General features: G+C 42.2%; 2 protein-coding genes across 4 annotated transcripts; one reads left to right on the top strand and one right to left on the bottom strand.

Moving 5' to 3' along the window:
- The first annotated feature begins 1,517 nt into the window (after window positions 1-1,517).
- perm1b (PPARGC1 and ESRR induced regulator, muscle 1b) lies at window positions 1,518-7,867 on the top strand. Of its 2 annotated transcripts, none has more exons than XM_083892403.1 (4): window positions 1,518-1,623; window positions 3,270-5,553; window positions 5,627-5,743; window positions 6,215-7,867. In XM_083892403.1, exons 2-4 carry the CDS (start codon window positions 3,315-3,317, stop codon window positions 6,298-6,300), a joined length of 2,442 nt encoding a protein of 813 aa, XP_083748529.1. In that variant the 5' UTR covers window positions 1,518-1,623; window positions 3,270-3,314; the 3' UTR covers window positions 6,301-7,867. The 2 variants fall into 2 exon arrangements, with proteins under 2 accessions (XP_083748529.1, XP_083748530.1); XM_083892404.1 differs by lacking the exon at window positions 1,518-1,623 and adding an exon at window positions 2,688-3,154.
- rereb (arginine-glutamic acid dipeptide (RE) repeats b) lies at window positions 7,861-20,696 on the bottom strand. Of its 2 annotated transcripts, none has more exons than XM_083892402.1 (17): window positions 20,591-20,696; window positions 18,400-18,448; window positions 17,699-17,823; window positions 16,777-16,876; window positions 16,574-16,672; window positions 16,278-16,358; window positions 16,030-16,183; window positions 15,833-15,919; window positions 15,518-15,711; window positions 14,121-14,282; window positions 13,437-13,541; window positions 11,758-12,905; window positions 11,030-11,234; window positions 10,240-10,942; window positions 9,980-10,117; window positions 9,720-9,894; window positions 7,861-8,871 (listed from the first exon to the last, which is right to left on the bottom strand). In XM_083892402.1, exons 1-17 carry the CDS (start codon window positions 20,614-20,616, stop codon window positions 8,838-8,840), a joined length of 3,585 nt encoding a protein of 1,194 aa, XP_083748528.1. In that variant the 5' UTR covers window positions 20,617-20,696; the 3' UTR covers window positions 7,861-8,837. The 2 variants fall into 2 exon arrangements, with proteins under 2 accessions (XP_083748528.1, XP_083748527.1); XM_083892401.1 differs by having other exon boundaries at window positions 15,518-15,714.
- Window positions 20,697-22,458: the final 1,762 nt, after the last annotated feature.

The raw sequence follows: 22,458 nt of genomic DNA on the forward strand, positions 1-22,458 counted from the left end.
TCATTTTGGAAATATATACATATAAAAAATGTAAAATGTAAAATGTAAAAAGTAAAATGTACTTTTTTTTAAATATATCTTTCCAAAATGATTTGGCGACCCCCAGAAATCATAGAAAAATATATTAAAAAAAATTTATTTTAATTTTTTTTAAATTTTATATATTTTTCGAAAATGATTTGGCGACCTCCCAGAATTCTGGGTTGATGATTTCTGGGGGTCCAATTGGGGTCGCGAAATGCTTTCTGGGGGTCCAAATCATAGAAAAATATATTTTTAAAAAAACCTTTTTTTTTTCTTTTTTTTTATATATATTTTTCCAAAATGATTTGGCGATCCCCAGAAATCATAGAAAAATATTCAAAAAAAAAAAAAAAAAAATTATTTTTTTTTACATTTTTCCAAAATAATTTGGCGACCCCCCAGAAATCATCTCGGTCCAATTGGGGTCGCGAGATGCTTTCTGGGGGTCGCCAAATCATTTTGGAAATATATACATATAAAAAATGTAAAATGTAAAATGTAAAAAGTAAAATGTACTTTTTTTTAAATATATCTTTCCAAAATGATTTGGCGACCCCCAGAAATCATAGAAAAATATATTAAAAAAAATTTATTTTAATTTTTTTTAAATTTTATATATTTTTCGAAAATGATTTGGCGACCTCCCAGAATTCTGGGTTGATGATTTCTGGGGGTCCAATTGGGGTCGCGAAATGCTTTCTGGGGGTCCAAATCATAGAAAAATATATTTTTAAAAAAACCTTTTTTTTTTCTTTTTTTTTATATATATTTTTCCAAAATGATTTGGCGACCCCCCAGAAATCATCTCGGTCCAATTGGGGTCGCGAGATGCTTTCTGGGGGTCGCCAAATCATTTTGGAAATATATATATATATATATAAAAGTACTTCTTTTTAAAATATATTTTTTCTAAAATGATTTGGCGACCCCCAGAAATCATAGAAAAATATAAAAAATAAAAAATAATTTTTTTTTAAATTTTTTATATTTTTCGAGAATTCATCTCGCGATTGGTCGCAAAATGCTTTCATTAAATATGCTTTTCTTAAATATATTTAAAAAAAAAACATTTTCCGTTTCTTGTTTATTGGTTTCAATGAAAAAACAAACGATCAAAATGTACACGGACCGATATTGTAGTGACGGGAGCAGTACCGGTTGCAGTTTGATGCATTTTTCAATGAGATATAGTGACTTAAAGTGTAGTCGACCAAATGGTTGAGTAGAACCTTAAAGGGTTAATAAACTTATTTTGTGCCCTGGCTTGTCGATCATATTCCAGTCTAATAGTGGAGGTGATTATTGATCTTACCTCTGATGAATGAATGAATGAAGGAGTATTTTTGGCCGCTGAAATGTCACACCTCTGCTCACGCACTGACGGACGTTTGCAGCAGCAGCAGCAGCAGTGAGTCCATGTGACCAGTGACACGGCTCTATTTATAACAGCCGACCATCGCCAGGCCCCCAGTCTGAGATACACAACACAAGGACACAACAGCACACACACACACACACACAGAGCCCCCAACATGTCCCTGCAGGGAGAAAACACCGACACCTTCAAAGAGGACGTCTTGTCTTGTCCCTCTGCGACAGGTAAGGTCACCGTTTACGACACAAACGAAGCAAAAACACTAACGAAGATTTTAAGTCACTTTCGTAAAGATTTTGCAAGACCTTTAACGACTGGATGGAAGAATTTGATAACAACGTCCTTTGTGAGTGACCTCTATAACTGCACGACTTACTTTAAGTGTTTCCTACGTGAATGAATATGATATAAACTATGAGAAATTATTGATGTAGGCAAGCGATTTTCAATTAATGTATATTTTTGTGTTTATTATACGCCCTTTAAGTTTCACGACACCCAAATATAGTGATAATAAAGATATTTCTGCTGCCGTGTCACATTTGACCACTTTACAAAAGTGTGTTTAAGACGATACAGTAAGTCGAGCCCCGACATTGGCTGGAACCTTGAATATCAAGTCATGTGACCTGTTTTCCTTTTAGAGGGCACAGGGCCACGGAGTACTCTAGTTTCTGTGTTGTGGAACTTGTGACCAAGGTGCTCCGACTAATACAGGAACCCGTTTGTTTTCTGCTCAGTTGTTTCCTGCTGACGGACGACGAAGATGATGTGTGAAGTTAAGCTTCAGGCAGATGCATGTGTTGCTCTATATTTAACTGCCATTGTGTTCATTTAAAGCTCCCATAGACCCGGAAGTTCCAATTAACGCTGTTTTTCTTTTTGGTGTGTATCTGTGCCGTGACCTCGTTTATGAAGCCCTAAAGTTTGGAAACAAACAGTTCAGCCACTGCTGAGAACGCTGGGTTTTATTGGATTCTCGGGTTCTGCAAGCGCTCTGAAAAAGCCTGGAATGGTGACGTAAGGATCCCGTCTCCTGAACAGCAGATCCTCCTGCTCCGGGCTCTACACTCTTAGAAATAAAAGTGACAAGTAGAACCATATAAGGTTCTTCGGCTTGTCCTCATAGGAGAACCCTTTTTGGCTCCAGGTAGAGCCTTTTACAAGCCTTTATTCAGGAAAGGGGTTTTAAAGGGTTCTCTGGATCAAAATGGTTTTTACTGGAACCATTAGTGTTACCAAGAACCCTTGAAAAAGTATTTTTTAGGGAAAGGGTTTTTTTCAGAAGCAAATGGTTCCGGGTAGAACTTCAACCCTTGTAGAAGAACCCTTTTGGAACCCTTATTTCTAAGAGTGTAGACCGGGCACATCCGGTTGCGTACATTGAACCGCAGAAGAAGAATAACGTCCGTTGTGGAGGTGTTTCACTTGCGACAGTGTCTTCTGACTCTGGGTCCGACTCCGGGTCAAAGGTTGTAAAAGGGACTGAGGTGGGGAGTCGTGAAGAAGCGATTTTTATCCACCGTTCCAAGGGGGGAGCTGTGCTTCTGAGAGCTGACGTGGTAATTACGTCACTTCCAGGTATTGGCCAATCACAAGACAGTTGAGAAAGCTCTCGTTGGCTGGCCAATCACAACAAAGTCTGTCTTCTCGGGGTGAGATTTCGGTCTGAAACAGCGCGGCTGACGAGAGCTTCAGTGAGGAGAGATTTTGATCGGCGAGGAGGTTTTTGAGCATAAAAACAAGTTAGTGTATGTAAGTAGACCTCCATAACTCATCTGTGTGATGGGACCACTCTATGGGAGCTTTAATTTAAATATAACTTAGTCTTTAATTTCTAATTGTGCCATGTCGTGTCTTCTTGTTCCAGATTGAAGAGTTTGTGAAGCGTCATCAAAAAAACAAAAAAAAAACCATGGACGATTTAGATCACAGCATGAACATCGCAGAGTTCGACTGGAGCAGCTTCTACGACGAAAGCGAGGAGTGCGTTTCGCTGCCGCAGCCTGCGCTCGCCCGCCCCGACGACCTCAGCGACTCGGACGACTCTCTGGACTCGAGTTCCGTCTTCAGTTCCGGCAGCAGCCTGCAGGGGGCGCCGCAGGACGCCAAGGAGGCGGACAGCGGCGTAACAGAGAGCGACTGTGCGGGACGTTTGAACGAGAGCGGCGCAGAAGGAGCACAAGTGACAGCAGGGAATACTGAGGTGCGTTTGGAGAATGTAGAGGACGTCACAGAGGCCAGAGGTGACGTCACTGAGACGTTAAGTGTCGAGTGTTCAGAAGCTTCCATAACCCGTGACGAGCCCAGTCCACTAAATGTGAAGGAGCCACACACCGCAAGAGCAGAGAAGGAGCGCTGGTTCGTGACGGTGGATTACAGACCTGTACGACCGCGAGGGAAAAAAAAACGCAGACAAAAAAAAACTTGTAGGCAAGAAAAGCCTCCAGAAGAAGAAGAAGAAGAAGAAGACGCTGTGGGAGGAAGAGCGAGCTTCACTGAGTCAAATCAAGAGTTGAGTCGCACCTCAGGACGCCATCAGAGAGAAGAAAACTTCTCCGAGGACGAAAATGAACCCAAACCAGGCCGATCACATGACACGTTCACATCTAAGGCCCTCGCTCAGGCGGAGAGCGCCGAGTCGGACGAGTTCTCCTCCGTTCACAGTTGCGACTCAGAGAGCTATGTGACCGCCGCCGAGTCAGCAGAGGAAGCTCGGCATCGTCGACCTGTCGATTTGACGCGACTGCAGAGCTCCTCCGCGTCCGAGGTGCGTTGTTTTCTCTCCGGCGACGTAGCAGCTGTCAACCGCGACGGTAACGAAGACACAGCGGACGCTCGCCGTGCCCTGACATTTCCATCTGCCGGAGCAGACGCCGACTCCACGTGCGATGACATCAACACACACAGCGCGGTCCAAAAGCACGATATTAATCCGCTATCGCGTGGTAGCTGCTCTTCGGGAGATCGGCTCGGTCCCGTTCCCGACAGCCCTGACGCCGCGGGCCTCGCTCGACCCGTGTTTGCCATTTCTGCCTTTTGGAACGACATGGAAAAAGTGACCATAAACGACATTTTACAGCTGAGGATGAGCAGAGGAACCGCGACGGAACACGCTGACGAACCAAGTCACAGCTCTCCGGTTGAACTGTCCGATTCGGACTATTTCACACAGCCTGACGAGTCGAAGCCAGAACGCTCGAGCTGTGAGTTTTCCACCTCCGACGTCGAGGAGGACGACGACGAGTACTGGCAGTTTGTCGGCGCCAGTAGGAACGCCTCCACTCCCGGTCTTCAAGGCCAAGAAAGACCAGAAAGAACCAGCGAATCTTCGTTGTTATCGCACGAAGAAGAGGACGACGAGTCCACGAGCTCCGAAGGAACGCAGACGCCCGTCCCTTTGGAGGACTTCGCTCAGGAGTCTCATACTTTGAGCACACTTGCTTGGTCGGGCCAGATGACGAAAAGCAAAAGTACGTATGACGTACAAGTGCTCAACAAAGACGATGACGTTCGCTTTGGCAGGTATCGGTCCGTGAACGATGAAACCGCGGTCCTGAAAGATACTTTAGCACCAGGACTTTTCCTCTCCGGTTACGACACCGACGTCCTGGACGAACATTTCCCAGAAGTGTTTGAATGCTTCTTCACCGAGGATAAAACAAACAATAACGAGTCCGGATGTATCACCGTCTATAATCCTGATGAACTCTCAGTCGCTCCCGTCTTCGATTACAGTCTTTGTCCGCCGAGGGACGACGTTCCTCCGCGCTCTTTCCTCCACGATTCTCTTTATAACGAGGACAAACCCATCCCCATCTTCTCCTGCTCTCCTCCGACCATCAGGGAAATGACGTTCCCGAACTCGGGCTATGTTTTCTTGGAGGAGGCGGACGACTTCTCGCCGATCAGAGTCGTGTCCTGCTCTTTCGTCCAGGCCGATCAGCGTGCGACGCAGCGTGGATCTTACGGCTGGAAAACCTTTTTGAACACGAGGAAGATCGGGTTCCACGCCAGAGGAAGCATCTGGGGGAGAACGTCTGGCTCCTGGATGTTTCCACCAGACTCTGGAAAGGCAGAGGGGAAAGTCTTTGCCTTTCCTCAGGTGTTCGGGGAGCTGCAGCCGAGCATACTGGAAACTAAGAAGACAGCAAGTAAGACAGAGCTCTTAGCGTTCAAGGGAGGCAAAGAAGCAAGAGTTAAAGTCTTTTTCTGTGTCTCTTATAGGACAAGAGGGCATCTTCTCCACCCTGAAGCAGTCGGACATGTGTTTGGTCTGCATCGCCTTTGCCTCCTGGGTCCTTAGATCTTCAGACCCAGAGAACGCAGACACCTGGAAAGCAGGTAAGAAAAACCTCAGATATTAAGAGATGTTGCTCTGTGCTTCCTCTGTTGCAGCCGGTCAACTTAACTGATAAATAAAATAAATCAGTATTTTACTATCACCAGAAAAAATCCTACAAATATGTGAGAAATACAAATATTATTAAAGGCTGTGAAAATTCACTGAATTAAAGATAAATATTTACTGAGGTTTAAATGCTGCAATTTATTTCGTTTGATTTCAGGGATTCAAAGAATCTGCATAAAATACTAAAATAACTCATAATCAATGCCTGTAATTAGTAGATAACATACATCGCTTTCTAGGAAACTGTAAATGAGGAAATAACAGATGGAATATCTCTGTTAGTAGCAGCTGTTATCGTCTCTTCTTATTTACTAAACATTTTAAAGTTTTAATGTCTTAATCCGTCAGAAACATTAGTCTGTAAAACACTCGTGACATTAACCACGACTGAAATCCCGTTTCAGCTCTGCTGGCTAACGTGAGCGCGCTGTCGGCGATCCAGTATCTGCGACACTACGTGAAGAGGAGACCTCGACAAGACGACGCCTGAGAATATTTTACTAGCAAGAGAAGCCATTCCCTTAGCTGTTTGACCGGGTCCATCTATGCACTGTATGTACAGAATATATATATAAATATACAACAGCTCAGTATCTGCTGTTATAATGAACGCCTTAGCTTCTGAGATACAATACAACCACGTTCAGGGGGATAGTTTTTTAAAGTCATATGCAAGAATTTAAAATCACAACGATGCCTATGTTAAGTATAATTGAAGAAATCCTCCATGGTAATAACTGAGTAGAAGCAGGTGTTTAACCGGTGTTTTTGTGAGATTGTACACACAAGAAGGACCATTGCATCTGCAGTTAAGCTTCAGATGTACATGAAGTTGTAATACAGTAGTAGCTTGTATCATATCCTGGGCTGAAAAAGAGTCCTGAAGTCTGGGTTGTTTTTATATGTAAGGAAAGACGAAGCTGGGAACGCACGACACAACTTTCACTGCCGTTTCCGATTTTTGTAAAGATTTGAGGAGTTCACACTAATTGACTGATTTGAGCTGATTTCTTTGTTATGACGACTAAAAGACAGGGGATCGCACTCGCACACAAAACACCAACGACTGCGTCTGATGAGGAATCACAGACTTCATGATTTGTCAAACAAACCGAAGCCAAGTGAACTCTCGCAAGTTTAAAGCATAATAACCTATAAACAACAAGAACTCAATACAATATTTATTGTGTAATTTCAACAACATTATGTAAGTTTTACCATGTATTTGAAAAAATTTAGTATTTCAGTTCGGGCCAGATCGGACTTTCTCATTGACCGACACGTTCGACAGCCCTGGTTTAACGAATATCATCATCACTGTTGATTGTTTTGATATTCCCGCTACTTTCTGTCATCTTTGTCTTCTGACACCACTTCCTGTGTCCACACCTACTGTTTTTTCATTGGCTGTTTAGCGACATGTGCGTCCAGAGGTCTGGTCTGGTCTGTTACCCTCACAAACTCACAGATTTCTGTGCCTACAAGTCATTAGTCACGAGTCCTGACTGGTGCCGACTCTGCCAAACAATGAATTGTGGGTAAAATTGGACAAAGAAAATCTTGTGGTGTGTCTCCAGCTTAAAGTAGAAGACTGCTTTGTGTGTTTTGTGAATGTTAAGATTTCCCTGAAACAAAAAACGACACATCTGAAAAAGAAAAGAATCTCATCACTTCAGTTGGAACAAACTGAAGCTCCGTGATTTTCTCTTTAAAAGCTTCGACTTCTCACGTAACGTCATAAATGACCTCGTTGTTGTTCGTTTGAACACTAACAAACAGCTCAGTCAGTGCAACTGTACATGTTCAGACAAGCATTAACACAACAAATATTTCTTGTGACACAAAACCTGACACACACACACTTTGTTTTTCCATGTATTCCACTGTGATTGTGTTGTTGTTGTTGTTGTAATTAGCGAGTAATGCAATAAACCACACATATATAACATTTATCTGAGTATAATTTGATGAGTTTTTTCACACCACAGACGAGAAAACACACAAAAAAGTGTCACTGCAGAAATATTTATTGAAATAAATATGCAATGGATACATTTTCTTATTATATGACATAAATACTGAATTGGGAGGCAGTTCTTCTTTAAAAATTACATTAAAATCTCAAGGACTTAGTGTCTCCAATCCAGCTATTTTCATTAAAAGTTACGTAAATACACTGTTGTAATAAAACTTTGATTTTTTAGTGGCAGATCGTGGTCCAATTAATAGTTACAGTATCTGACATTATAATTCTCTATAATGCTTTAGCTTATGGTTTACTGCTATCGCGGGGGGAGATGGAGTGTTTACATCTACTGCTATATTTATAGTACTCATTTATATAGAATATAGTGAACATGTGGTATTTACAAATCTCTAAAATGAGCGAATAAAAGCTTCGGTTATACTGTGAAAAGATATCTTGATAAATAAAACTTTTAGGATTTAGACAAATATTTAGCAGATTGAAGAGAGGAAAACCAAATCCCTACTTTACTTTCAGAGTCGAGTCTAAACACCACAATGCAACGTTCTACTCTAGTTTGGTGAAAACTAAGACTGCGTCATGCTAGGTTATTCAAACACTGATTTAAATGTCATTCTGTACACGGGAAATCACCTCAAAATCATGATAGAGACGAGTATATTTCAACTTAAACTCCAAAGTCGGTCTGTTTTCATATCCTTTCCAGGAGTCACTCAAAATAACTGCATATCAAATAGTCGTACAGTTCCACAGAGAAAATCTGCGACTTAATCTCATACGAGTAAGATCGTGTTCATTATTTTTTTTATCATAAAAGTAGTATAAATTCTTAAGCGATATGAAAACCTCAGACGGACTTTGACAGTCCCATTAAGTGCTGAACGAGGAGCGCGCGGAAAAAAGGTCCACGAAGTGTTCTCTAAAATATATTAAAACATAAAAATCCACACACAAATATTCTCTTACACGTCTCAAAAGGTTTTACACAGTATTGTATTGGCTATAAGTGGAAGGTTTGTAGGGCATGCACCACCTGACACTCAAGATGGCTTGTCACCTTCTTTCTTCAGACGGCTTCAGGAAACAGGAAACAGGAGGAAAAAAACATGAGTAGGTGTTCTTCAGATGGTTATCACACAGTTTACATGAGAATTTGAAAAAAAAACAATGTTCAGTTTGCAAATTCTAAACGAAAGCTTAGAGGGAACAGAGCTTTTTGGGTTGCTGCGTGTTAGACACGCCCCCTCACTGTCCTCTTTGAAAACACATCTTAAAACCCATTTTTACTCTTTGGCTTTCCACCCAGTATGAGATGTTGGTTTTTATTTTGTTTGTTATTTGTTATAGTTTTATTGTATGACTTGTTTATTTGTGTTTTTACATTTTCTACAGCATTTTATTGCATGTTTTTTTGTTTGTTCTTAGGTCTATTAGGTACGGTGGCCCTGAGGTGCAAAACACAAACGCAAATCAAAAAACACAGACGCAAAACACAAACAAAAGAAAAACACAAACACAAAAAACACAAAGCAAATCTCAAAACACAAACAAAACATTTTTTGATTTGCGTTTTGCACCTCAGGGCCACCGTAATTAGGTCACATGTTTGTGTGTTTTATTTATTTATCTCTGATGTACAGCACTTTGTTTCAGCTGTTGTTGTTTTAAAGTGCTTTATAAATAAAGTTGGATTGGAGTTCAGCTCCGTGGTAAAGTAATGGACCCTTTACACAGCAGCCACTTTCGCAGGAAAAGCACAGGTGACAACATTAAAGAGTAACTAAACCTGCAACTGAAACACAAGCTGCTACGACAGAACAAATTGTTGAATTTATGTAATAAAATTATATTAAAGCTAACAAAAAACCACACACAAAACAAACAGATAATACAAAAAAAAGAGTGAAATGTTCCACACTCACCTATAGTAATCTTCCTGGCTCGGCAGAGGGCCTCCATGCATGTGATGTCCATGCAGCCACTGCTGCTCCATAGCCATCCTCTGCAGTTCTGCAGACTGAGCATGCATAGCTTGGAGCTGGTGAGCAGCAGACATCTGAGGAATGGGGCCCTGCAGCTCTCGTGGATATGCAGCCCCTACACATAAAAAAAATAAAGTTAAGTAACTCTAGTAAGAGAGCTGTATACTGAGGGCTGTGAGTGTGAGTGTTGTATTACAAACCAAACAACGGGTGCCGCAGCATTTCATGATCATGGGGGAGATCGCTGAGTAAAGCGTTGGGGATTGGACCGCCAGGGAAAGGGAATCGGGCCAAACGTGGTCCATTTGACAGAGGGTCCAATGGGTGAGGACCTGAACCTGTACGAAGAAATAAGACCCACAATAAAGGTTAGCCCGCTAGTAAGCACCTGCACGGTATCGCTTTGGGCTCCACATGTACGTCGTTAGTTGCAGCTCTAGTATATTTCTGCCAACCTCACCTTGACCGAGGGGGTCCTGTTGGTGCAGATGGAGGTGTGAGTGAATGTGAGAGTGCTGGTGATGATGCGGCGTAACGTTCAGCATCTGCAGCCTGGCAGCAGGGTCACTGGCTACAGAAGCCATCCTCTCAGCGTGGAGCCGCTCGGCGGTGAGTCGCTCGGCGTAACTCAGCTCCGGGCGCAGCTGGGGTCCTGCTAGCACCATCCTCTCCCGCTCCAGGTGGTTCAGCCCCGGGTGAAAGGGGGCGAAGTGATGAGGAGGCCCCGGTATATGGGGAAGAGCCAGCGCGCCATGTCGGGCAAAGTGCTCCATGGGATTGGCGGACGGATGTAAAGTTTCCATGTCTGGGTGTTTCATCTCGAAGCCTGGCTTCATTCTCTCGCGGAGCTCCCGTTCCCGGAGGTTCCTCAGCTCGCGCTCTCTCAGACTGGGCTCTGCGCTGTACAGGCCCGGCATGTGGTAGGCCAGCAGGGGGTCGCCTGGGCTCAGGGACACGTAGAAAGGATGGTTGCGGTTGGAGGGCGACATCACGTGCGGTCGAGCATATTCGCTCAGGGTGCGCAGAGCCGGCGTGTCCGGGCCAATATACGGCGGCACGGCGGCGACGGTGGTGGGCGGCTGCTCAAAGGAGGGGCGCCCGTGACCTTGAGGCGTCATCTGTGGCTCACTCATACGACTGTCATGCGAGGAGTTGCTGGCTCTCTGTTAATCAAAGACAGAGCGTTAGATAATTCCACTGATCTGTGTGATATGCGATAGCTTGAAAAGAAAAGGAACAAGTGAACTCACGGCATTTCTGTCCGCCTCTCGTTCTCGCTCTCTCTCCCTCTCCTTCTCCCTTTCGCGCTCTTGCCGAGCGCCGAGTTCGGCCTCTCTCCTCGACTTCTCCACAGCCTCCTCCCGTTTCTTGGCCAACTTGGACGACGCGAGCGGAGTGAAGAACAGGTCGGTTCGGGCGCAAGAGTTGTAACCACGATCCAAGTGTTTGATGAACCTGAAAGAAAGAATCAGTTAGTTATTAGTACACAACTGACAAATGTCACATATAAGGAACGGCACAGCACGTGTGAAGCATAAAGATTGCACTTTTTTTTCCAATGAATATAACATTAAATGAATCAGAAATACACTCTTTATATTGTTAATGTGGTAAACGACTATTCTAGCTGCAAACTGGTTTTTAATGGAATATGTACATAGGTGTATAGAGGCCCATTTCCACTGTTCTAATGGTACATTGTGTTTGCTTATGGTGTTAGAAGACTATTGATGATTAGAAAACCCTTACGCAATGATGTTAGCACAACTGAAAACTGTTTTGCTGGTTCTTTGACAAAAGGGCAAAATGATTATTTGGAATAAAAATCATTATTTCTAATCTTGTCAATGTCTTGACTAAATTTCCATTCATTTTGCAACTCTTTTGATGAATAAAAGTGTGACTTTTAATGGAAAATACAAACAAATTGTATAGGCGACCCCAAACTATTGGTGTAAAACAAGAAATAAGCTCATACCGTGCAGACTGGCTGGCATGACTCGCCATGTTCACAATTGTGGGCTCTGGCGACGGGCTCCGAGGTGGAGAAGGTGGACTTTGCACCTCTTCGACCTCATCCAGTGGCTCTTCTTTGATCTGAATATGTGCATGTGGTCCCGCTGCTGTGCTGCTCGGTAACGGTCTCAGAGAAGGAGGAAGCAGGGACGACTGGAGGCTTGGGACTGGGCCGGCAGTGGAGGACGTGATGGAGGTGAGAGGGTGTGAAGCTGCTGCAGCAGCAGCTGGGTGAGAGCAAACTATGCTCTTTCCCGGGTGGGTTTGCACCTGAGCGATCACTGGAAGCTGTGTTGGATGTGACTGCACTGGCAGAGGCTGCTGCATGAGCTGAAGAGGGGGAGGCGGAGCACCTGGAGGATGGTGGTTGGACAGAGAAGTGAGGGGTTTTAGAGCCGGTGGAGGCGGCAGATTGGAGGGCATGTGGGGGAAAGGAGAAGCAGACTGGTGCGGTAGCTGTTTGTGGGAAGGTGGGATTGGAGTTGTGGGAGGAGGTTTGATTTGCAGGCCAGGCAGAGGAGGCTGAGGGAGCTGCGACTCCCTGAAGAAGGGTGACGGTCGCTGGGGCACCTGAGGTGACAGGCTTTGTGATTGCAGAGGCTGCGCCGAGTTGAGAGAAGGCGGGACTTGGAATGGCGGAAAAAGAGGCGCATCCTGACTCAACACTGACGGCAGAGGAGGAGGACCAGGAAGAGGGTGAGAGCCGGGATGAGGTCGGCTGTTTTGAGCCCCTGTGGCGAGTGACTGACTGACAGCAGGCTGAGGAGGGTCCGGAGAAGCGGGAGGAGGGCTTTGAGCGGGATCAGCAGAGGAGGTGCTATTATGCGGCGGTGGAACAGGTCCCTGAGAGGGCGGAGCTTGCGAGAGAGGCGTGTCCACCAACACAGCAGAGGGGGCAGCGGGCTCTAATGGCACAGCAGTGGGCTGGGCTGATGAGTCAGAGTCGCTCTCGTTGCCCTGCTGAGGACTGGGGATGCTGGGCGAGGAGCTGCGGTTATCCTGATCAATGTCTTTGGTGTCACTGCTGCCGTCGTCCTGAGCGCTGCGGCTTTCTGAGGAGCTTTCCTCCTCCACCTCAGCCTCTCCCTCTGACCGCGATCCCTGCGGATCCTGGAGAAACAAACACATCTGGATCATGCTGTGCCCATTTGATGCTAATATTTACACTACTGTTCAAAAGTTAGAAATGTCCTTATCTTTGAAGGAAAAGCACTTTTTTTTTTTCAATGAATATAACATTAACTGAATCAGAAATACATTGTTAATGTGGTTTTTAATGGAATATGTACATAGGTGTATAGAGGCCCATTTCCCGTGTTCTAATGGTACATTGTGTTTGCTAATGGTGTTAGAAGACTATTGATGATTAGAAAACCCTTGAAAACCCTTGTGCAATGATGTTAGCACAGCTGAAAACAGTTTTGCTGGTTCTTTGACGAAAGGCAAAACTATTATTTTGAATAAAAATCATTATTTCTAATCTTGTCAATGTTTTGACTATATTTTCTATTCATTTTGCAACTCTTTTGATGAATAAAAGAGTGACTATAATGGAAAATTTGGAAGAATTGTATAGGTGATCCCAAACTTTTGAACGGTAGTGTATATTATACAAAACAGACCATTAAAAAATCTGCCTACCTGTGTCTTCAGCCTCTTGGGTGTGACTTTTTCAGGCTCCAGGGCAAGTTGACTCTCCCGTACACGTTTAGTCGTCTTTGGTAACGCTGCCTCCTCTTTTATCCTCTGTTGACACAGCGTGATATTTACACAGCATGAATAATTACTTAAGTTTTAATGATTTATGATTTATTTGTTATGTGGAGCAAAGAAACAAAGACAATATTGACATTTAAGAGGCTGAAACAATCATAAATCTTGTTTTAATCATGAAAAAAGCTTCAAAATAGTTGACGATTACTTTATTACTTTTATAACCCAGTAAACAACATCAAATCTATCAATCGATCTAGTTCTGAATGCCTTTTCTTCATCACAAAATACGTTTGCAGCTGTAACTTAAAGTCTCTCTTTAAATATCCAAAATTAGAATACGAGATATTGTTTCACAACAGCGAATGCAAAAAACACACAATGTCGCTCCTGCACACAAAAGTGTTTATATATCAAACTTTACACCCCGTAATTAGTCAGGATGTTGTGCTGATGTTGGCATCAGTTCAGCTGCAGCTGTCGCCGCAGAGTCAGGCTCTTTGTTTCAAGGCGTCTTTGTTCAAAAATGTGCAAACAAACGGCTTCATTCACGGGACAACAGGTCAATGCAGATTTAGTGGATGTATATTTATGTAGATGAAATGTGTTTACCCTGCTCGTCCTCTTTGTGCCGTCGTTCTTATTGTCTACGGAAGACGACCTCAGGGAGCTGGAAGTCACTCCGCTGGGGGACGGCTGGTTACTGGACTGCTGGTCCTCGCTGGTGGGGGATCCAGTCAGCCGCCTGTGGCCGCTCCTTAAAGACGATAGCTGCTTTGATAAACAAGCACAAGATGATTATTTTAAAATACAGGAAGAAAAACATGCCTGCCAGTAACATAGTATAAAGACAACCATGTTGTTTAAAATTAGATTATTGTTCTACACTACCGTTCAAAAGTTTGGGGTCACCTATACAATTTTTGGTGTGTTTTTCCATTAAAAGTCACACTTTTATTCATCAAAACAGCTGCAAAATTAATAGAAAATATAGTCGAGACATTGACAAGATTAGAAAAAATAGTTTCCAGCTGTGCTAACGTCATTGCACAAGGGTTTTCAAGGGTTTTCTAATCATCATAGCCTTCAGACGCAATTAGCCTCTTTACACATGTACATATCTATCTATAAAGCAAGTTGTATCTGTGTGTATGTGTGTGTGTGTGTGTCTGTGACGGACATATCTCCCTGACCGTTAGTCAGATCGCTCTGATTGGATATGGGTTGAGCATGGCCCGATGTTGTGCATCCTTGATTTTCAAGTTTTTTGGAGTCATTTTCGCTGATTTATCATACTACGCCAGCACGCTACACCAGGCAGCGCGTCAGGATTGTCAGAGTGTCAACAACAGGTAGGCAGCGGCTCATTTCACACAGAACATGGTGTTATACTGAAACGACGAAGTCTGTGTCCATTCACCAATACGCAAGCACATTTTAATTTAGCATTAGCATGGTACTATTTTGCAGCTAACTTAGCGAACCAGTTTCCAACGGTAAGCTAGCGAGGCTACAATTAGCATTAGCATAGGGGTAACATAATACAAATACTGTGCAACCTCATTAGGCACAACGCAACGACTGGCATGGCTGACAGTCACAAAACAGCTAGCTACGCTAATGCTAATCGAAAAATGTAAACATTTGCGTTGTTTCTAATGAGGTTGCACAGTGTTTGTATCGTGTTAGCCTTTACGTTCCTTATCATGCATCTTCAGCTCCCACTATAGGAATACATACTTCCTATGGGCACTGCACTAGTAACATTAAAAACCAGAGGTTTGCAGCTAGAATAGTAGTTTACCACATTAACAATGTATAGAGTGTATTTCTGATTCATTTAATGTATTAATTTAAAGGGAAAAATAAGTGTTTTTCCTTCAAAAAATAAGGACATTTCTCAGTGACCCCAAACTTTTGAACGGTAGTGTATGTTATTGTGATTATTAACATAAAAAAACACTCATATGAAGACAATGGTGTGACTGATCTGTCAGTCTCAGGCTTACAGTCGCTCTGCTCCGCCGTGTCCTCATGCCATGCTTGCTGTTCACCTCTTCTTCCTCTTTGACAGGTTTGAACATGAACGTGCCTGTGGATTTCGCGCTCGGTGGCAGACATCCATGCTTTCTTTCATATGCACGGCACGCCGTGCACCGCAAAGGGTTGTTATCCTTTCCCCCCTCGTGCCAATCTTTAGAAGCTGCTGAGATAAATATGTCTTTAGGTGCAAAATCACGAACATATCTGATGAAATTTCCCCTGTGTGAAGCACTGCTATGACACTGAATCTGATCATTCATAAAATACAGACTTGTACTCACTTGTTGTACCACAGTGGCTACACGTCTTAATGTCCTGTTCGCTGTCTTCACTATCGAGATCATCCTCACTGGCGGAACTCACATCCACTGCAAAAGAATCAGCTTATGATTAAGACCTTGATCCCCCGCTACAACTCCCCCCCACACTGAGTGTTAACAGCAACATCATTCCTGAAGAACACAGAGAGGGCGCTCACCGGAATAATTACGCGATGGTGTGTTTACTGACGCTGCCGCAGAGCGAGTCTTTGCCTTACGAGAGGACGGTTCTCTCCGTTGCTGCCGGTAAGCTCTCGTTCCTGCAGCCTCTGGAGTTTTCTTCCAGTGATAATAGAACGAGATCAGATCTCCCTGAAAAACAACAACAAAAACTATCTTAGAATACAAGTATAGGGTTAGGAATATGTTCTTGTGTATCTGCACACAAAGCAAAGTTTTCAATTACAGTCTTTTTGCTGGGCAGGTAGTCTTTACGGATCCGAAAGAAGTTTTTTCCATACTGTCTCAGGCCTTTGATGAAATGTTTCTGTAGAGAAAGAGGAGGGAGGAAACGGTGGCTTTGATTAATTTACATAAAATTACGTAGCCATAATCAAACATTTCACAAACCTAATGCAAGTGATTTGTACCAGTATTCAACTCATAATAATACTGATTACTTACACTTCCTGCAGTGTTTAACATGTTAGGTTCAAAATACATAACATAGCTTCGCAAAGCTTAAAAAAAAAGCTGACTCACCACATCACCCTCCGACCAGCACTTCTCAATCAGCTTCGGCAGAGGCTTCTTCACCAAACGCTGGAGAGCTTTCGCGGCGTCGTAATGACTCGAATGGAGCTTGAATTGAGAAGAGAAAAATCATTTCAATCGGCTTATTAATATTCTTTGTTATTTGTAATTAACTGTCAATTCATAATTATAGTCGGAGCTGTGATCCGCACCATGTTGAGAGCGTTGAGAGTGGTGTCATCGCGGGAGGCTGCTAAACATCCGTCCTCTGTGGATCCGCCATCACACATCCCTGCGAACGCTGCCATGCTCCTTAAAAAATGAGTATAACACTGATGTCAGAGAAAAATTATATTGAAAGTGGTTTATATATGTGCAAATATATGTATATATATGTGTGTGTATATGCATATATATGTATACATGTGTGTGTATATGCATATATATGTATACATGCATATATATGCATATATATATATACATGCATATATACATGCATATATACATGCATATATATATATATATGCATATATACATGCATATATATATATATATATATATATATATATATATATATATATATATATATATGTATATATATATATATATATATACACACACACACACATATACTTAAATACATATGTATATATATATATACATATACGTACATACATACATATACACACACACAGACATTCCTAGTTTCTCAGGCAGAAAAATGTAGTGGACTAAACTATGTTTTGGACAATATCTCACACTCATTATAAAAACCGGTCTCTCACTACTATGGCATTTAAGAAATGAGGTCAACGTAGACAGCGTCAATGACCACATTGTCCGTGAACATTTTACAAGAAAACACGAGACAAATCGTGTCTAAACAGACTCATTTAAAATGTGCTCCAGCACCAACCACACAGCCACTGCACAGCCAGACCAAAACCAGGTTTTGTTTCCCCATTTGTGACTGTGGTTGTCAGTGTACATCACTGCAATAAGACGTTACATAAGAGCAATCGGTTCAGTTAAGAGCGTGAAAGAGTGGCTGCAGTCACACTGACTGCTCAGCAAGTGCAAGGGAAAACAACAAGTATTAATGACAGTCATTCTTAAGCGTGTGGGGACACTGACCTTGCAGCTCGGAGGTACATAAGGAGGTCACAGTCATTGACTCCAGGTGTCCACATGAGCTCCTCCCTCTCCGTCTGTGTCTGTAAACCAGGAGAAGGCCGCTGCTGCAACTCCGGAAGCTTGGCCTGAGAGATGCGGAGACGGTAACCAACACTGACACTTCCTCGGTTCACAGCAATTATGTGCCCTATTTATGTTCACTGCATGCATAGCAATTAAGCGATGACATCTTTGAGAGGATAGGAAATCGCAAAAAACAAGTTGGCGCGGATGTATTTTACAGTGTGTGATCAAGTATTCAATGCATCATAAAATTGTGACAAAGAAACAAAGATCTTGCTGGTATGTGGTACACACACACACACACACACACACACACACACACACACACACGAGCTACAACAACTCAACACACCCGTCAATTCACAGAAATATGCAACCTTTTTTTAAGAAAGCAAATATTGTTGTCAATTTTAAATCAGAATTGCAGATTGTGAAGTTTTTCTTTCAAGGCAAATAATACATTTGATATATTTTTAGGAAGTAACAATGTCCATGACAGAAAATACACCGAATAGACACAAACTTAATCCAAGTTCATCTAATGATTTTGAGGTTTTTTGAGATATTTCCTTCCCCAAATAAACCAAAACATACATATACAATTTTATTAAAATAAAGAGAAATATCACAGTTCTTACCTGATGACTTGGTCCCACTCGTATCTCACCCTGTGTGCTGTTCAGGCTCCTGAAAATAATGATTTTTTAAAAAACAATTGAAACATTTTCATCATGTGCAACGAATTCAAAATCAGGGAAGAGCAAAGTCAAATACAATCACACAGTTAAAGTCCTCCGTCAAATACAGGCTAATTACGGCTGTTGATTGTGTGCACAGACAAATGAGTAAGACAAATGTGCAAACTGCAGCAGACTTCCTCCCACTTAGGCATGAGACAATTTCAAATCACACTTATGCACTGAAAAGCACCCAAAATAAACTGATTGTGGTGAATTTCTATTATTGGGAGAATCGTGAATTGAGAAAATTAGTTGCGGTCCTAATGATTTAAGAGCCTGTGATTTCACAACGTTGTGATTTGCAGTGTTCTTTGCAGTTTAAAAATACTGTTTTAGATAATTCAAGTAATTTAATGACCACATTGCAAATAACCGGGTTCACTGGGTTTCCTCCCACAGTCGAAAAAAAAACATGCAATATGGAGGATTAGGTAAAACTAGACACTCTTGACTGTAAGTGTGAGTGGATGGTTGTTTATCACGTGTGTCCCTGTAATGGACTGGCGATGCGATCTGTCCAGGGTGTACCCGCCTATCGCCCTATGTCAAGTGAGATTGGATAAAGCAGCAGAAACAAAGTATGGATGGATAGAAAACTTAAAGCACTCGGAGAGCGCAGACCTCCGCCAAGGCAAAAATAGCAATAAAAATAGTGATAGCGTCTACAGATCACGCCCAAAATGTAATCACTTCCTGGTTCCATTACGGACATTTCCTATTTAGTAATCAATTAACAATCGAGTAATTGTTTCAGCTCCACATGGATTAGTTAAAATGCTGTGATTTCACATAAATTCTAAACATTGTGTTGACTAAGTATTTCAATACTCTAAATAGAAAATAACTTTGCCTTTATTAACATAGATTTGTAATAACACTACATAGATAAATTAGAAAAGCACTCAGAGAGCATAGACCTCCGCCAAGGCAGCTCAGTCACCCACACCCACACCCCCAAGGATCACGCCGAAAATTGAATAACTTGTTCCTGCTCCCATTTCGGACATTTCCTGAAAATGTCATCCAAATCCACGACGACTTTTCGAGTTTTGTAATAACTAACAGACAGACGAGCTCTGGTGAAAACATATACCTCCTGGCAGGTCAATTGAATTGTTAATATGTTATTAACACAACTTGTGAATAAATGCAAGTTATTGTAACACTTTTTGGTAATGACAACCGTATTTTAAAAGATATTTCTGCACATTTTCTGAAAGCTTGCATACACATCTCGCCATATTTTCTTGATAAGCAAATCAAATAATCGACATGAGGCTCAGTCCATTTAGCGCTGGGTCATTTCAGCGATGCATATCACAGTATATGATTCATTTAATGCAATAATATTGCAAATCACGATTCACTTCGTCACATCGCGAATCGTGAGGGGAAATATCGTGACATCGTCCACTCCCACAACACATCCCGCCCCTCTGTCACTGTGAACTGCAACGTTTCCTTATATCACATGAATGAAATCCGACGCTAACCACCGCCAATGGCTGTCAATCAATCACTGTGGAGCGGATCATTTTTCACGGTCACCCCCTACTTTTACGCTAAAGAGTGGGGAAGCCGGAGACTGACGGTGACAGCAGCCCGAACGACTGAATTCACGCTAGTTAAAGCCACCAAAAACACGCAGTCATCATTAATAAACACCAGCGTTAGCATGCACGGAGCGTCGTTGACACACACACACATACAGTAATTAAGCAGCCGCTTATTCAGCGATGCAAACGTCTAATCTACGTCTCCGTAGTTAATGTTTAAAGCTGCAGCCGCAGCGTTCGGCTGCAAAATAAAACTGATAAATACGAAAACAAGCGAGCACAAAAAAAAACCAATTTTTTCTTCCTTCTAAGCAGCGCCGCTGCTTGCTAACGACACCGTGACATTACGTTGTTATTTGGCTAGCTCGTTAGCCAAGACGAGAACTTCGCGAGCACTAAACACTTTTCCTCACAAAACGCCTCTGGAAAAAAGTAGCACCGCACAAAAACACAACACAACAACGGCACATTTAACAGTCAGACAAGAGAAGAAGAAAAAAGCGTCAACGTTCACGGCGAGTTCGTCAAGTTACCTCCGCGGACTGAACAGGTCGTCCATGTTGATGGGGTGTCTGAATGTGGCTTGTTGACACTACGCAGCGCAGTGGGCGATACACACAAACTATGCGAATCCCCGATTACATGGCTATTCAAAATGGAGGCGGTGTAGTAGAGGGAGTCAGTGTAGTGAGTGTGTGTGTGTGTGTGTGTGTGTGTGTTTTCTCTCCTTTCCAGTGCAATGACCTCAGCAGCCACAAGCTCAGCCTTCAAAGTTGTCTGGTGGAGAGAGAGAGAGGGGGGGGGGGGGGGAGAAGGGGGGGGGGGTGTAACATAACTGAGCATGTGCCGCTGACGCCGCCACCGCTGCCCGTTAATGAGCAGCTCGCAGCGGCTCCTGCTGCTGTTACACAGACCATGGATCCATGAATCAAACAACAACAACATCACGGCCCAGTGCGGCTTCATCACCAGCCATTACAGAGCATTAGCACCTACAGAGCATTAGCACCTACAGAGCATTAGCACCTACACACACACACGCACGCACGCGCACGCACACACACACTGTGTGTGCAATATATTGTCATTTTTCATACTGTCAAATTTTTTATACTGTAGTTTTCTCATCAGTGCAATATCCATAATCCTTATTTAATATCCTTATTTAATAGCTCAGCCTTGTTTCCTTACACTGTAAATACCATGTGCATACTGTGTATATTCTGCAGACCGGTTGTAATGTACATTCTACATTCTATTTTTAAACCTATTTTTATAGTCGGTGTTAATATCTTTATATATTGTACTTTATATATTCTATCTCTTTTTGGTAATGCATGTTTATTATTTATTATCCTTATCCTTATTGTCTTGCTGCTGTAACACTGGAAATTTCCCCACTGCGGGACGAATAAGGTAGCACTTAAGGACTATCTTATCTTATCTTATCTTATCTTATCTTACACACACACACACACAGCCGATGAGCGGTGTGTGTTTACTACGGAACGACTATGGTAAAGGAAATAACACCGTAAATATATTTAACACTGTAAATGTGATATAATAATAATCTGTCGGTTATTTTCACGATTAATCGAGTAATCGTTTGGTCCATAAAATGTCAGAATATCACGATGATGTTCTCAAATATCAAAATGACTCACTTTTAATGATTTCTTTGTTATAATGGAGTAAATATTTACATTTACAAAGCTGAAACAATCAGAAATGTTTTAATCATAAGAAAAATAGCTTCAAACAGTTGTCAAATATAGTAATATTAATTAATTTAGTAATCAATTAAAGGTGCCATATGTAAGAATGTGGCCAAAAACAGTTACTACATTCAAATTCAAAATACTGAGGTCTTTTAGGTTTCATTTTCTGACGTAACTGGTAACCCGTGGTTGCTCGGCAGCTGAGACTCTACTGACTGCAATGATTGGTAGACGGTGGTAGGTGGCGCCACATGCCAAAACATGATTTCAAAACATAAACATGATTTGCAGTCTGCAAAATATTTTTTTTAATGCAAATATTGTCTGTACTGTTGTTGTTGGTGAGTTCAGTTTGTTATATGAACATTATTCCTGAGTCTCTGTGACATTAGGAGGATTTTATGATTTATTACATAATGCACCTTTAATAATCTTAATGTAAAATGAATATGTTAATTTTAAATCTGTTTGCACCAACCATGGTTCACTTTATGAACAGTTCTTGCTTGTATATATGCGTATATTTATATATATATTTTATGGTAAATGGTTTTGTATTTATATAGAGATGTAACCTGATCCAGGATGGTGATGCCATCACTTTGCGGGTAACGCAATCGCCATGCATTGTGGGAAATGTAGTTTATGGTCAACGCACGCCTTAAAGCAGCATAGACCTA

The sequence above is a fragment of the Microchirus variegatus genome (genome assembly GCF_963457635.1).
Source record: "Microchirus variegatus genome assembly, chromosome: 7".
Taxonomy (NCBI): Eukaryota; Metazoa; Chordata; class Actinopteri; order Pleuronectiformes; family Soleidae; genus Microchirus; species Microchirus variegatus.

Bases quoted from the DNA above. Each gene is read 5' to 3' on its own strand.
- perm1b (XM_083892403.1), top strand. From the start codon at position 3,315: ATGGACGATTTAGATCACAGCATGAACATCGCAGAGTTCGACTGGAGC. The intron at 5,554-5,626 runs GTAAGACAGAGC...TGTCTCTTATAG, and splicing joins GGAAACTAAGAAGACAGCAA to GACAAGAGGGCATCTTCTCC. The intron at 5,744-6,214 runs GTAAGAAAAACC...ATCCCGTTTCAG, and splicing joins CGCAGACACCTGGAAAGCAG to CTCTGCTGGCTAACGTGAGC.
- rereb (XM_083892401.1), bottom strand. From the start codon at position 20,616: ATGGACGACCTGTTCAGTCCGCGGAG. The intron at 16,673-16,776 runs GTGCGGATCACA...TCTCAATTCAAG, and splicing joins CTCTCAACGCTCTCAACATG to CTCCATTCGAGTCATTACGA. The intron at 9,895-9,979 runs GTTTGTAATACA...TTTTATGTGTAG, and splicing joins GCTGCGGCACCCGTTGTTTG to GGGCTGCATATCCACGAGAG.